Source organism: Nothoprocta perdicaria, unplaced genomic scaffold (genome assembly GCF_003342845.1).
Source record: "Nothoprocta perdicaria isolate Ctin4 unplaced genomic scaffold, notPer1 scaffold_397, whole genome shotgun sequence".
Lineage (NCBI taxonomy): Eukaryota > Metazoa > Chordata > Aves > Tinamiformes > Tinamidae > Nothoprocta > Nothoprocta perdicaria.
The window spans coordinates 64,504-78,859 of NW_020455640.1; the positions used below are offsets into that span (position 1 = coordinate 64,504).

The 14,356-nt window shown below is 38.0% G+C and overlaps 1 protein-coding gene across 2 annotated transcripts; it reads left to right on the forward strand.

The window, feature by feature from the left end:
- The first annotated feature begins 5,683 nt into the window (after nucleotides 1-5,683).
- Nucleotides 5,684-12,727, forward strand: UBE2D1 (ubiquitin conjugating enzyme E2 D1). Of its 2 annotated transcripts, XM_026045029.1 has the most exons (8): nucleotides 5,684-5,747; nucleotides 5,838-5,869; nucleotides 7,803-7,920; nucleotides 8,423-8,500; nucleotides 8,777-8,882; nucleotides 10,026-10,119; nucleotides 10,721-10,746; nucleotides 11,856-12,048. In XM_026045029.1, exons 3-8 carry the CDS (start codon nucleotides 7,870-7,872, stop codon nucleotides 11,945-11,947), a joined length of 447 nt encoding a protein of 148 aa, XP_025900814.1. In that variant the 5' UTR covers nucleotides 5,684-5,747; nucleotides 5,838-5,869; nucleotides 7,803-7,869; the 3' UTR covers nucleotides 11,948-12,048. The 2 variants fall into 2 exon arrangements, with proteins under 2 accessions (XP_025900814.1, XP_025900815.1); XM_026045030.1 differs by lacking the exon at nucleotides 10,721-10,746 and having other exon boundaries at nucleotides 11,856-12,727.
- The last annotated feature ends 1,629 nt before the right edge of the window (nucleotides 12,728-14,356 follow it).

The window sequence follows — 14,356 nt, forward strand, 5'->3', positions numbered from 1 at the left end:
GCCGCCGCCCGGGGGGACACGAGGGGGGGGGAAGAAACGGGGTCTTGGCCGGCGCCGCCGCGCGGATACCCGCCCGCGGCGACCGTTGGCCGCGGCGCAGCCGTTAACGGTCGTTCCCCCCTCCCCCCCGGCCCTTTGTGGGGCCCGAGCTGCCGCCTCTGAGGGGCGCCTGCTGTCCCCCCTCTCGAGTAAAAAGCAGCCTGGAGGCGCCGTTAATAACCCCCGGAGTATTTTTGCTTTTCTCCGGCCGTGCGAGGAGAGCGGGGGGGAAAAGCGAAGCTCCCTGCGCGGAAGTTTTCCCGCTGCGGCCCCCCCCCGCCCCGGGAGCTACGTTTTTTTGAGGGGGATGTTGTTATTCGGCGGAGGTTTAAGCGGGGGCCCCGGCTCCAGGTGCCTTTTGTTCGGCCGAGACAAAAAGAGGTCGGGGGCGGAGGACGGGGGGGTCCCTTGGCCCTCAGCGCCCTGTGCTGCCTGCTCGACGCAGCCCTTTCCCTTGTTCACGCTTATCTGTTCCTTTTTTCCTGCTAAGGTGACAAACAGGCAATGGCAAACCTCGTGGTTCGCTGTATTTTTCAAGTGGAGTGATAACTGGTTTGTGCTCTCACAAATGAGGTCCTGCTGGAGCAGAGTAGCTTTCTGTATGTTTTTCCTTATTACTTTCGCAATGTGAGTTCTGTACTTTAGAGACTTMCGTATATGTTAGAAAGGCACAGCTTCAATGTACCGTTTTACATACTTTGGAGARATGGGAAATTTGTGAGGAAACTGTTGTGCTATTTTCATACTGTTAACTACATTAGCCTTTCTACTATTTGAAAAGAAAAAATGCTGACTGGGATACCAAAGGCAAGGCTGTATTGGACCGTAATTGCACAATAACTGATAATTGCATGAGAGCTTTTATTGGGAATACAAAGGGATATTGGGGAAAGAGCTACTGGAAGTGTTGAGAGTAGATTCCTTACTGGTTACCCCTTCTAGTTTGCTGCAGAAATGGCTGGTGCTGTTTTGTAGTTTAACTGCCTTCGCTTCTCTCAGCTGCTTTTCCAGGGTAAGTAAACACTACTGCCAGGGGGCCTTGGTTGGCAGGCTGGCAACCATTCAAAGCAATGCCTTAACAAGTTGTTTGCTGTTGAAGAAGGTAGTTTCTAGGAAATAGTGTCATTTCAACACCAAAGTTGAAATGAAAGAGAAAAATGGTTGTGAAGGCAAACTGTCTTGATGTCACTGTAATTTGTAGGGCTTTCTTTAAAGTTTCGAGAGTGGGGAAAAATCGTGCTCAATGAAAGGTTTGTGTGCTTATTTTATCCGGTTTCCTGATGTGTCAGCCTGGCTGTTCAGCCTGATGGTAATGTTGCAGCTCAAGGGTAGAGGGAGATGAACTCTGGAGCAGAGGACATGCCACAAGGACTCCATGCTCCCACAGAGTGCCTGGAGGACCTCTTTGGAGAACATACTCTACGGTATTATTTGGGAAGCTGTCAGTTGAGATGTACAGCCTCTGGTTAACCTTGTGTGTACTTACAGCAGTTCAAAACTGTGTCCTGATATAGCCAAGGGATTGTGCTGGTGAGTTTGAGTGTTTGCTTGCAGTAATCCAGATAATTTGTGCAGTCAAGATGGTAGCATCAACCAAAAATATTATTATGCAGAGGAACTTTCAAAAAAAAAAATTGAACATCTGCATATATAAGCAACTGATATTGCACCTGATGTTGTTTTTGCTGCTGAGGACATGAACTCTTGCTGCCTAAGCACAACAGTCCCTGCCAGTTCTGTGACAAATTTATCTCTGAGTTCACTAGGACCAGAGTTTCTAATTCACCTTAAGCTGAGGAGCCTGTATTAGTTTACCATGTCGGGGCTTTGCTTTGATCTTTGAAGGAGAGGCAGTATGTTTTTATGCTGAGGAAACCCTTTGCTGTTACSAGCTCTGAAAACTGGAAAGATGTTGTTTCTATCACTAAATGTTCCTGCTGTCCACATATATAAGTTATTGCTTATCTGTGTTTTATCTGTCATTCCTATGGAGARCCATTTYCTTCAGATTTCTGTTCATAATTCTTTGTTTGCATGTCAAAATGAGTTTGTTGTTCTGTTGGCTACATACTGTAGATCAGAATGTACTAACATGGTAAATTTTCTGCTTGGTACTCTTATGTAAACGGGAGAAATGCAATTCCTTGTATTAATGACAATTTGGAAAAAAAGTGCAAAAATGCAATTCACTTGCTCATGTTACAAGCATGAATAAACCTTGGACTCTTTTGGTTGGAAGAATTGGTTTTGAACAGTAACAAAGTATTTTCTGACACATTTGAAGCCTCGTTTAAAAATAGCTGTTGTTTTTATCTTGTCAGGGCATAGTGCTTGATTGTTTTTTTTCTCCTGCAGCTCAGTAAGAAAAGAAGCATTCAAACATTTAAATATGCCATTGAACTACATGTCTTTGTTTTGATGTGTATCTCATGTAGATGTATACTGACAGAATATACCAACTGGAATCTTCATGTTGGAAATAACTTTTGGTACTGCAACAGATAAATTTGTCAAATATTATGGCTTCAGTTTTGTTTTTAAACTATAGTTGCATGGTCTCTTGGCATGGTAATAAACCCAGAGGAAAATGTTTGGGAGCCATACTGTGAAATGTTTGAGCTTGCTTTCAAAATTTGAGCGGTCATAGCASAGCAATATCTTTTTGTGTTAGAAAGGTGTGTAAAAATAGAATATATCCTAATCATAAAGCAACTTGTGCTTGCTTTGAGAAATGTTCTGATAAATATTTGTCTGCTTTACATTTACCAGACTTATGCAGAGCAGACTCCTTAACCAAGCACAGTCACTGCTTTTAGGTGCTTTTTGGACTGATGATTCCAAATGCTTTTAATCTTATAGCAGCAGTGTATGTATGGAGTTGTAAAGGAGTGAGTCTATGGTCCACTGTGCGTTTTGTGCAAGGAATTAAGAACAGAGCTGGCAGATTTAAAAACCTCTGTTTTGATTAATGGGACAAGAAAAGAAGAGGCTCTGATTGTGGTTGCTTGTGTCTTAGAAAATTAAAATGGCATTAGTGATGCTGCCTGCCRTTGATTTACGTCTTTTGATAGTCTCCAGGCTTCTCTAATTTTTGGATTTTTTTTTTTAGAATTGCAAATAAATGAAATACTTTTAGGGCTGATGTTAATGCTCGTGGACTTAGTATCTGTAAGTATGATGAGGAGTATCCTCCTGTTACCAAAGCATCCTTTTCAGTCTTGATCCAGTCATTTTTTAAAACAAAGCTCTGACTGCTAATGAAATATATTAACTGTTTAACTGCCCTTCCCAGATTTCAGAAGCAAAAAGTTTTCTTGTCACTCTTCACATTCTTTGATTAAGAGTTTATTCATATATTTTATGGAACATATGTTATATTAAAATGTTAGTGTGTGATGGTCTGCACATGCAAAAGCATTCTTAGTGTTTATAACTTACTGTATAATATATACTTTAAATCTCTGTTAAAGTTGTTGTCTAACAGTTTTATCATTGATCTAGTATTGTATGTTAGCTATACTTGGTTTACTGTTGCACYGTTTCCTTCTGACTAGAGGTATAGAATTAATTTATCCCAATAAAACCATGCTAACTGTGTACAGAGGAAGAGATGCTAATAGGAATATATCTTCTCATATTCTCCAATGATGAAAAATATTGCAGAACAGAATAAAATTTGATGTGTTTTGCTGTTCCTGATGCTTTTATGCTGTGACAATTGCCACTATTTCAAATGACTGATACTTGTGTTTGTGTCTCCTGCAAGCAAAATATTACTGTTTTTTAATGTTTTCATTAATATATGTTGCACCAATGTATACTGTAAATTGTAGTGCTGAGTCTCTTTTGAAACAGAATATGCACTGCTTTGAGGTAGCAATAGTGCTAAATCACCTACCTACATATAAGCCTTGCACCTGTGTTTTCTACACTATTGACTAAAGGTATTAGTGCAGGCAAGCAACTAGACATGCCCAATGCAAGATGACTATCTGTAAACCATGGACAAAGATGCTAAGAACTGACTTAAAATTACAGGAACATTTTGGGAGTTGACTGGTTGGTTAACCTTACATGCAGTTCTTGTGCACTTATTGACAAGGCTTCAGCACATCGTGTTTAGTAGCTCTTCATCCTTGTGCCTTGACACAGGATTTTCTTTCTTGTGAAGAGATACTTGCTCCTGTGTAGTGTATTCTTGGATTTAACTGCATTTTCTCTTGTTTGTGTACAAATACATGAAACAGTTGTAAAACTCTAGTTGCACAAGAGAGTCGTTACACTCRGCTCTTTTATAGCGCTCAGATCTGGACACTGACAAGGCAGTAGCCAGTCTGATTCACAGGGGACATTTTGGTGATGTCCTTAAAACATTTTGAAAGATGTAGGAAAGCCTGAAGCCTGTATTACAGAGCTCTGGATAATTTTGCTTGAGTGTGAAGCTGGCAATGTAATGCAAAGTTGTCCTTGGATTTTCAGCATAGCTTGATTTTTGACTTCTGTGTAGAGCCTCAAACTCTTGCCTTTAAATTTCAATTTAAAGGTTTGATCTTAATGTGTCCATGAATACTACTCATTATTTAGTGGTTCAGAGCTGTTTCTTTGTTGTTGTCAGGGAAATATTAACAGCTTTTTTAGTTCTGGATGTGGTATTATGAGCTGTTATTAAAAGCATGACTTTGTAGATAGATGTCAGTATTTTTAGCCTGAGCAAGTTGAAAGCATATACCTGAGGAGCCTTGGCCAATCCCCACCAGTTCTGAAGTGCACACATACACAAGAAAGAAGAAAATCTGGGTTTTGTGTGTGTGTGAAAGTATCTTGAGGGAAGCATCTTACATAAGGAGTTGTTTGCATAAATTTTAAAGACTGTTCAAGGAATTAAGCTATGCATTTATTTCCTCTGCTGCGGTTGATTTGTTAGTTATTCATCATTGCCATAGAACCCTTGATTTCCAGCTTAGAGTTCTTCACTTGAGTTAAGTCTGATATAATTTACTTTTTTAGCATCTGTACAAGACTCAGTCTTCTCATGGTGGGTTAGATCTCAAGCTGCAAATTAGAGCAGTTACAGCCATTGGCGGCTCTGCTGCTTTTGCCACTCATGCGCCCTAGAAACTTGAGACTTGTTGATTCCCTTCTTGTACTGGCAGTGGCTTTGTGTGGATTACTGGTTCTCCCTATCACTCCTTTAGTGAAATCTGAATCCTCAAATTAAAAAGGAAACTGCGCTTATAAAGGATTTTGCTATTGCTTTTGTTGGCTCAAGTCTAGCCTGGAGTGTTGTTTCTGGAATAGTGCATGATTTCACCAACAGAATAAAATTGAGGTARAAGAATAAAACTAGTTAATGACATGAACTATTTCCATATATCAAGGAAYTGTCTATTTTAGTTGCAGAGTTCTTGAGGAGTATCTTCAGAGCAAATAGTATTTTACTATTTTCTGAGTGAAGGCTTGTTGCAGTGCGTTTCCTTAATTTCAAGAGCAAGAAGGGAGCTGTAAAAAGTGTAGCTGAATTTAGGTGACAAGCATTTGCACCTTGTTTCCTGGGAAATGAGGTTGGTGTTTTCACTCTTAGAAGTGCTGTTATGTGATATGTATGCTCATATAGGTGTTTCAAATATTTGTGTTTTTCTTRCAGGAATTAAGTGATCTGCAGCGTGACCCGCCAGCCCACTGTTCTGCTGGACCTGTTGGAGATGACTGTAAGTTCTTCATAGTATATTGATATAGTTGATTTTTTTAACTAAGAGCATACTCCGAAGAACTCTAATCACTGTCTTTCTGACTTTCAGTGTTTCATTGGCAAGCAACTATTATGGGACCTGTAAGTATATTATCCTGTTTAGAAAAGTAGACTGTTTTCCTTTTAATTATGTAAGGATTTATTTGGGTCACATGACAATCAAATTCGGTTATGCCCTGTGCAGATTAGGGATTTAGGGTGGCATTGTTGTTTTTAGTAACCTGGTACTGATTTCTTTTTATAACTCTCCAAAAAATCTCTTTTCCCCTTGTTCTTGAAATTAGATGTTTAATCAGTCAAACAAGGTTTGAATCAATGATATGCTGTGAGCTGCAAAGCTTGCTTTCTGAAGATGATCATTGTAATTCTGGAAGTCATGCATMCATCCGAAAGGAGAAATAATTGGTGTAATTCAATATAAAAATAGTAAATGTAAATGAATGGTGTTGCATGGGGAAATTTGGAGGCTTTCAGGTAGTTGGAGCTCATTTGATGGCCTTGAAGTGGCTCTGCTAAAAACAGGTGACTTTTGGTAACTAGTCCAGCAATTGTGTGGGCTTTTGGTTTCTACATGAGAAAAGTCTGCTTTCCTTGGGCTGAAGGAGATCTCAAGGCTTAAGACTCTTTAAAGAAATGATGTAAGAAAGGAAAAAGTTATAAAGGAATCCTGAAAAGGATTTCAGCCAAGAGARTGAAGAGCATGATCTGAGGGAAGGGCTGTTTATCAATACCATGGTAAGCTTGTATTCCTGCTTTTTTCCTTTTTAACTTCACACTGACTTGAAAAGAGGAGTTTCTGGTTCAGGCAGTGAACCAATCCATGAGTTGGAAATTTGAGGTAATACTTAATCCAGTGACACACAGCTTCCCACAGTGGAGAGAGCGTGCAGATTTGTGGCTGCTTTGAAGCAGAGTTTCAACATCTTCTGCACAGCTCCTCCAACTCAATGAAAATTATCAATTTASCAGTGAAATGCTGGAACTAGCTGCCCAACTTGTAAAAGGCCCAGCAGCAGCTCAAATGCTAGTGACAAACTTTATTATAGGATACTGAAAATTGTGCCATGGTTCTTTACTGACTTACTTCAGTCATCCTGCCCTTGCCCCTCTGCACTTAAAGTTGAGTGGCAAAACAASAGCAGTGTTATTTTCTTCCCTTAAGTTTCTTAGATTTCTTTAGTTCTGGAAGAAAATGAGAATCCCTTGCTGACCTTTTGCAGCCTTATCTTCCAAAAAGAAAAGCCAGACTGTCAGCATGTTATCCTTTGGATGAGCAAAGCAACTCTATCTTCTGTATAGTTCCTGAAAGCTTTCAGGATTCACTTCTGATAAGTGGGTGTAGGACAACATCTCCTTCTGTCTCTGGGCATCTTTGCTTTCATATATCTTAGCTGCCGAACACAGTGTGATTTCGCTTTGCCTTCTCTCTGACAGTGAACTTGTCTCATCTTCAGTGTATTTTAACTTTGACAAATCCACTTACAATGCATGCAAGCACTGCTTTCAAACCTAATTGGAAGTACAGTGGCAGTCTCTTCTGGTGTTACCTAATACTGACTTCTTAGCAATGCTATATATAACCTGTCTTACGTTGCAACACTGTCTGCATTTTGAGTGCATAGAAGAGCTTTCCTAAAATGAACCATTTGTGGCTTTCTGTATTACATTCTTCAAAGCTGAAACTTTTATTCATTTCTGTGCTCAACTTTTCAAAAACAGGCCACCTTTTCTCATAAGAAAACAAACAAGCAAAAACAGATATTCTACATGGCTCTTCCTATGCGACTGAATTAAACTTCTCAAAATAGAGACATTCTTTTTCTTCCACTAATCAGAAACTGCAAGATTGCTCTCCATTTCTTAGCRTTGAGACTTGTCCCCCTGCTATTGTAATTAATAGGAAGGAAAGGTGTCCTCAACAGATGACTGCATCAAAGTTCCTTCTGTCTATTAACTGTGTGCAACCTGGACATAAACCTGTGCACATGTTCTCTAACAAAATGCATGTTCACAGATTTGTACAGGTCACAAAGATGTTGTGTGTTTTAAAACTCCCTGATGTCATCATGAGCAACTGAATTATGTTGGAAAATCCTACTCTTTGCATCTGCAAAGAGAAAGCACTTCTTAAGGTAAGTATATTTGTAGCTTAAAGGTGGAGGAAGGTCCTGAATATAGCAGCGCAGCTATGATACTGCCCAGAGGCAGGATTTGAAAGACCTGCCCTGGGTCTTGTGTTCGCCTTGGTGCCCTGGAGCTCAGCTCCAGGACTACCTTGCAGCCCAGATACTGAGGAGGGAGGTAGTTTGAAGTACAAGGATCAACAGTTTTTGCATTTTCCATTTTCTCCGCCAGCCCAGCACTGCTACTTTCCTCCCAGAGAACGGCAGCACTCTAGCTGTGTTGGGCTGCTGCAGTAGTACCAAGATTCCTTTACCCTCTGCAGGGCAGTGGGAGGATGCCCTCAGCATCAGCCCTGTCCCTTCCCAGTGCACAGCCTGTGCAGTGGGCTGTGTACKTGGCGGGGGTAAAGGAATTTTTAAAATACTTGTGGCTTTGGGAGGCCCTCTTCATTCAGAAGAGAAGTGCCAAAAATACCTGACATGTTAATGATTTTTGTTTTTGTTTTTTCAGCCAGATAGTGCATATCAAGGGGGAGTATTTTTTCTCACTGTACACTTTCCAACAGACTATCCTTTCAAACCACCAAAGGTAAGTTCTCTCTCAGATGTTATTCCATTTCAGGGCTTATTTTTTAATGCCTGCCCATTTRGGCACTTCGGGGAGCTAAAACGAGAGAGGTCAGCAACACAGTATGTGTTTGTGCTGAGTAAATAGATAAGATTGAATCCTACAAATGAATTGATAGTATGAGAGTTTGTATAATATAATGTGTTGGCAGAACTAGTATGGCTGGGAAACAAAGGGACATATTTATGATATCAGCTGTAATAAGATTTGATGTTAACAGCTTGTTTTGAATTCCAGATTGCTTTTACAACAAAAATATACCATCCAAACATAAACAGTAATGGAAGTATCTGTCTCGACATCTTGAGATCACAGTGGTCACCAGCTCTGACAGTATCTAAAGGTAAAGGTGTAGTTTATAAAATTGCATATAGTGCCCTGATGTTTTTTTAGTGTTCAGTGTCTGAGGGTAGCAGTGGCAACTCATTTATCCTGCATATTGACATTACATATCACAACGGTTGCATTACAGATTTCAAACAGTACATTTACACTACCATATTTTGATAGCTTTTGGGGTTGATTGAGCATTCTTCCATGAGCTAGAGTCTTAATTTTACTTTAAAGACAGACATTATTCTTGTTTACATTGCTTTATAAGATAAATATTTTAAAACGTAATTGCTTTCCAGATCATCAGTAGAAGATTTCTTACAATATTCTGGTGCTTTTTTAAATTTTTCTCAGTTTTAAAGGCAATTTTGAAATGTTGATTTTCTGGTCATGATTCATTAGATATTTTTTGACTTGTCATTGACTTTGTCAAACTTAATTTTTCCAGAACAAGATCTTGAACAGATTTTGCAAACCTAGCTTTATGTTTAACATTATAAACTCTCAAAATGTCACCAACTGTTTTCTATAAACTACTAAATCAATACCAACAGTGTATGCAAATATTCATACTAGTTTTGAATATAAAAGTAAAAAAAAAAAAAACTGAAATGTGTATATTGCAAGTGTTGTAAAGATTAAACATTCTGGCTTTGATACCTAGAAATTCATATGGAATTATAAGAAGTAAGTAGCAGTGTGTAATACTGATAATTTGATCCAACTATGACTTCCATTTTAGAGGATAATTTAAGTGAAATATTGATGTGAAAGAACTCTTGTCAGCACAGAGGTGGGGAAGGATGTGCACAGAACTGATGTGTGGTACTCATTACATTAATGAGTAACTTAATTAGTGGTGGAAATGGACTTCATTCAAATATATTAGGTAGGGTGCAGCTCATGGATTAATGCATGGGAGAGATTATTACAAGAGTTACAACTCTGTGGGGTGCAAGATGCCTAGATCAGTGATCAGGAAAAGTGGTTCTCATTCTGTATAAATATTTCTGAGCAGAACTGCTGTGTAAAAGCTGTGCATTTTCTTTCCAACTTTCTGTTCTCTTCTCCCACTTCAGTGTATTGGAATATGTTAAAGATCTGTAGAAATAAAGCAGACTAACTTGTTTAATCAAGTGTCTCTTTTATTTAGTTTTATTGTCCATATGCTCCTTGCTTTGTGATCCTAATCCAGATGATCCTTTAGTACCAGATATTGCACAAATCTACAAGTCAGACAAGGAAAAGTGAGTATAACATATATATGCATATTCTGTGTGGTGYTTGCTGATACACATTCTTCTATATTAATTTTTCAAGATATTTTCTTCATAGATTTCTACGGTATAAAGTATTAGATGTTTAAATCTTGAAAATAAGAATCCATGGAATGGCAAGCAGGAAGCTGGATACTACTTTTCCTATTTAAAGTTGCACAAAACATTCATACTGTGATATTGAATGTTTATATTCCTTATTGCATGAAAAATCCCTTATATTTATTTGTTGCTGTGGTGGTCCTGCAATTGTAAAACCTGTTTATTTGGTTAAAAGCTTACATTTGAACTGTGGAACATATGATTTGATACAGTTTTATAAATGTAGCATCAGCTAATATTCAGATCTTAGTGTCACAGTATTGCAAATTRCAGCAACATCTTACTGAGAACCTCTTTGTATTTTCTGGAACAGTTGACAATCTTAGGGAAATTTCTAGTATTAAGGAGGTAGCATGGATGGTACTACTCAAGTACTATATACTTCTCAAAAACAGTTTTGATTTAAAAGTTTTAACTCTAAAGATACTCTACTGACAGAAATTTCTATTCTTGGGTCTTTTACTTCTAGTGTGGAACCGCCTGCGTTTCCCAGAGGTCAGTTTTGAGGTTTGCTGACTTCTTCATGTTGTAGATCACCCCCAAGTAGGGCTTTGAAGTGCTGTGATGCAACTATATACATGGCCGAACCCTCACAGGATCAGATAATGGGATTTAGTGGTTGCTAGCAAGTCCAGTAGCCTTAAGACTTAGGACAATAACAGAGTAGGGACCTCAAGTTTTCCAAAAACATCCAGTGTGAGCCTTAATTTAACAAGGATTGAAATAACTCTTCCCCAAATGATTCTACCATATAATATCTAGTTGCCTTGACAGGAAATTAAATAGCCATGCAGCACACAAATACCCTAATCACCACTGTTTACCTAACTTATTGCTGAAGCCACTGAAATTGCTGTGAACTTAGTTTGGGGCAGGTAATTTTTTCTTTGGTGCTTAGGCTGATTTTGGGGTAAATTTGCTGTTAGCTGTTTCAGTTGTTAGAACTSCTCTTTCAACATGTRGACAAATGTAAGGACTGAAGGGCAAGCTCTCTGAGGACATTTGCCTCTGGGAGTTGATAGTTAGCTTTGTAGCAGAAGGAAAAGACCCAAGACTTGAAAATCTATTATTTTTTTTTTTTTTTTTTTTTGAGAAGATTTCCTTTTAAGATTGGATGGCAGAGTATTAAAAAAAAAAAAAAAAGGCTCTCCTTCAAAATTAATGCATATAAGCTTTTTGAGGAAGCTTGCATTTCCATCCCTACCCTTTCAAGACCAGTTAATTATACTGAATCGTGTGCTATTAAAGTAGACTTTATGAAATTCCRTATACTTTTAGAAATAATCAAAAGATTCCTTTATTCATGTGCAAGTAAGAAAACTCACWGTAAAATGCAAGTGAAATGTGCACTGTCAGCATTGTAATACAAACCTTTGTGAAAACCTAAGATGGTTCTGAGCTTGAATCAAAATTCTTTTGTGGGATAATTGTAGAAGCTGAACATAAAGTTGGATATGTGTTTGGCTTTTTTGTGATTATACAAATCAGTCCTAAGAAGTTCAAGTTCAATAAGTTCAATAGCATCTGTATTAAGCATATAAGTGGGCCTTGTCAATGTGTCACTAACAGCTCTTCACTGTAATGCCTTCTTTCTGCACGTACAGATACAACAGACATGCGAGAGAATGGACACAGAAATATGCAATGTAAACTTATGAAGACTTTTTCGTATACCACAGAGTACTGTAAATTCTAGTTTTTTTCAAATTAGAAGGGAATGGAGCACAGTCTACTGTTTCAGTGTACCACGATGCCCTTTTTCCTCTTTTATTTTTTTTAACCTATATAAGTGTGTTCTGGAACAAAGGAAAAAAGCTTCAGAAAAATAACCTTAAGACTGTGATAAGAATATTTATCTTTTTTTGTATGCTTGCAGAAGACATTTATTATGGTTTTTAAGACTTGGACATCTGCATCTTGACAYTACAAGATCCATAATGCAGTTGTAAAACCACCAAATTATTTTTGTTGGAAAAAGTAGCTGTGTTAAATGTGATAAGTACTATATGTGTGTCTTTAAGATATGTTGTCTGTTTCACAAGTGTGTTCAAATTTCATTTTGTTAGTTCACTTATGTAATTTGTGTATTTTTTACTGTATAGACTAAATATATTTTATTTACTATGTAAGTCACTTCATTTTAGACTTACTTTCTTGTGCRCAATATTGACAAGATACAACTGCTAGTAATGAAAATAACTGGGATGTCCCATCTGTTAGGATATTCTAAAGACTGACTGCAGATTTCTTAAAACCTAAAATGATCTTTGCACTGTAATTCTTAGTAYGCTGATTATGGAGAAACACTTGTTTTTGATTCTGTTGCATACTTGACTTAATTTTATTGCAATGTGAACTAATTGCACTGCTATGTAGAGGAATATGTAACTGTTTTGTTGCTATTCACAACTGAGTTTTCCCTGTGGGCAACTTAACATTCTCACAGACCTTTTACAGATCTAAATGTAGCCTTTTCCATATAAATAAAATGCATTTTCTACTACTTTTCTTGGCTATTTTTTTTAAATCATGCATATCCTTGAGGTGCTTGTTCTAACATTAGAAAATCAAAATCTTAATTATGTATGTGTAAGGTAGGCAAAAGGRGAATATAGCCATGAATCTGATACTACTGAAAACTTTGATTAATTTGTGTGATAGCTTTAAAGCATTCATTTAGCATGCTATACCCATTGCTTTATGTAGGGCTTGAACAAATGTATTTATGTATTAATTTATAGAGGAAATACCATAAATGTTTGGGCATCAAACACTTTAAGGTGGTGTACTTGCAATACTGAAATGTTACAGTAGATTTCTTACATTCAAGCTGAATATACAACTGAAGCTGAATTATCCATTAATTGTCACTTAATTGCTTCATGTAGCAAGCCAGTGGTGTGGGAGAGGGGCAATCTTATAAAATGTATTAAAATGTTGTTATTTTAATGCTCTCTTAAGAAATGTGGTAAAACCAGAAGAGTTTGTTTCATATCAGAAATTCCGTCTAGGAACTTGTAAGTGAAAATGCATGACTCATTTTTGCCATGTACCTTGCACATGAACCAAAAGTGACTTGCAGTTGGGAAGGTAAGAAAAAGTATTTGCGTTTTACTGTAATTAATATCAAACTGGCCCTGAGGATGTGGGGGGGAGAGGATGCTGGGTCAGAGCTTCTTCCCTACAAGTGGACTATGGGTTTATCTCCAGACCTGCTGACTTACATGACCAGCTTGTGTCATTACAGCATGGGAAGGTGCTGCTTCTACACAGCTTTTAGCTATGGCTTGGAAATGCCTTTAGAAACACAAGCTTCATGGACACTGTCTTTTATGAGCCTTAAAATGTCCCTCTTTGCTTTAGGTTGCAACTGTTTTTCATATGTAGAAGATCAATAATTTGGGGGTGTTTTAATAAGTGCTTTCCTGTACTTGAACTAGGATACGATGTAGCTAGGAGGATAAAACCCTGGCTTATACTTACTGCTAAAAGGAGGGGAAGTGGGAAGTTCTGACTATCAGAATGTGTTTCCAGGGGTTGTAATTTTTTTCTAGATTTAGTGAAATGCCTGAAGTTGTAAGAGAAGTTGTTGGCGATACCTGTACTGAATGATGTGAAATTGAAATTGTGTGAAATATCCCTTTCTCCTGGGCACTGTGCTGTATGAGGGCTGCTTTGGAAATGTTTTTACCGCTGACGTTTCTGTTGGGTGCTTGTACATGCAAGAATGATCTGCAGCATGATGAAAAAGTAAAAGAAAAAGGCTACGGTAGTAACGGCCGCTTGGTATCCTTGCTTGTGATGTATTTATAAAAGTATTATGTTGCTTTAGAGGCACTGAACTTGAAGCCTTTGGKTTTTTTTAAGCCTAGGCTTTCTGCTCCTCCAGTAACCTGAACATCCCCGAGCTGGTCAACCTGCAGCTATTGAAATAAACCTTTTCAGAGCTTGTGTTGCCCTGTTACAGGAGTGTGCGGTACATGTGTTTTGGGAAGGAGGGCTGAGGTTGAATAATGATTGATAATGATTGATAATGATTGATAATGATTGATAATGATTGATAATGATTGATAATGATTGATAATGATTGATAATGATTGATAAT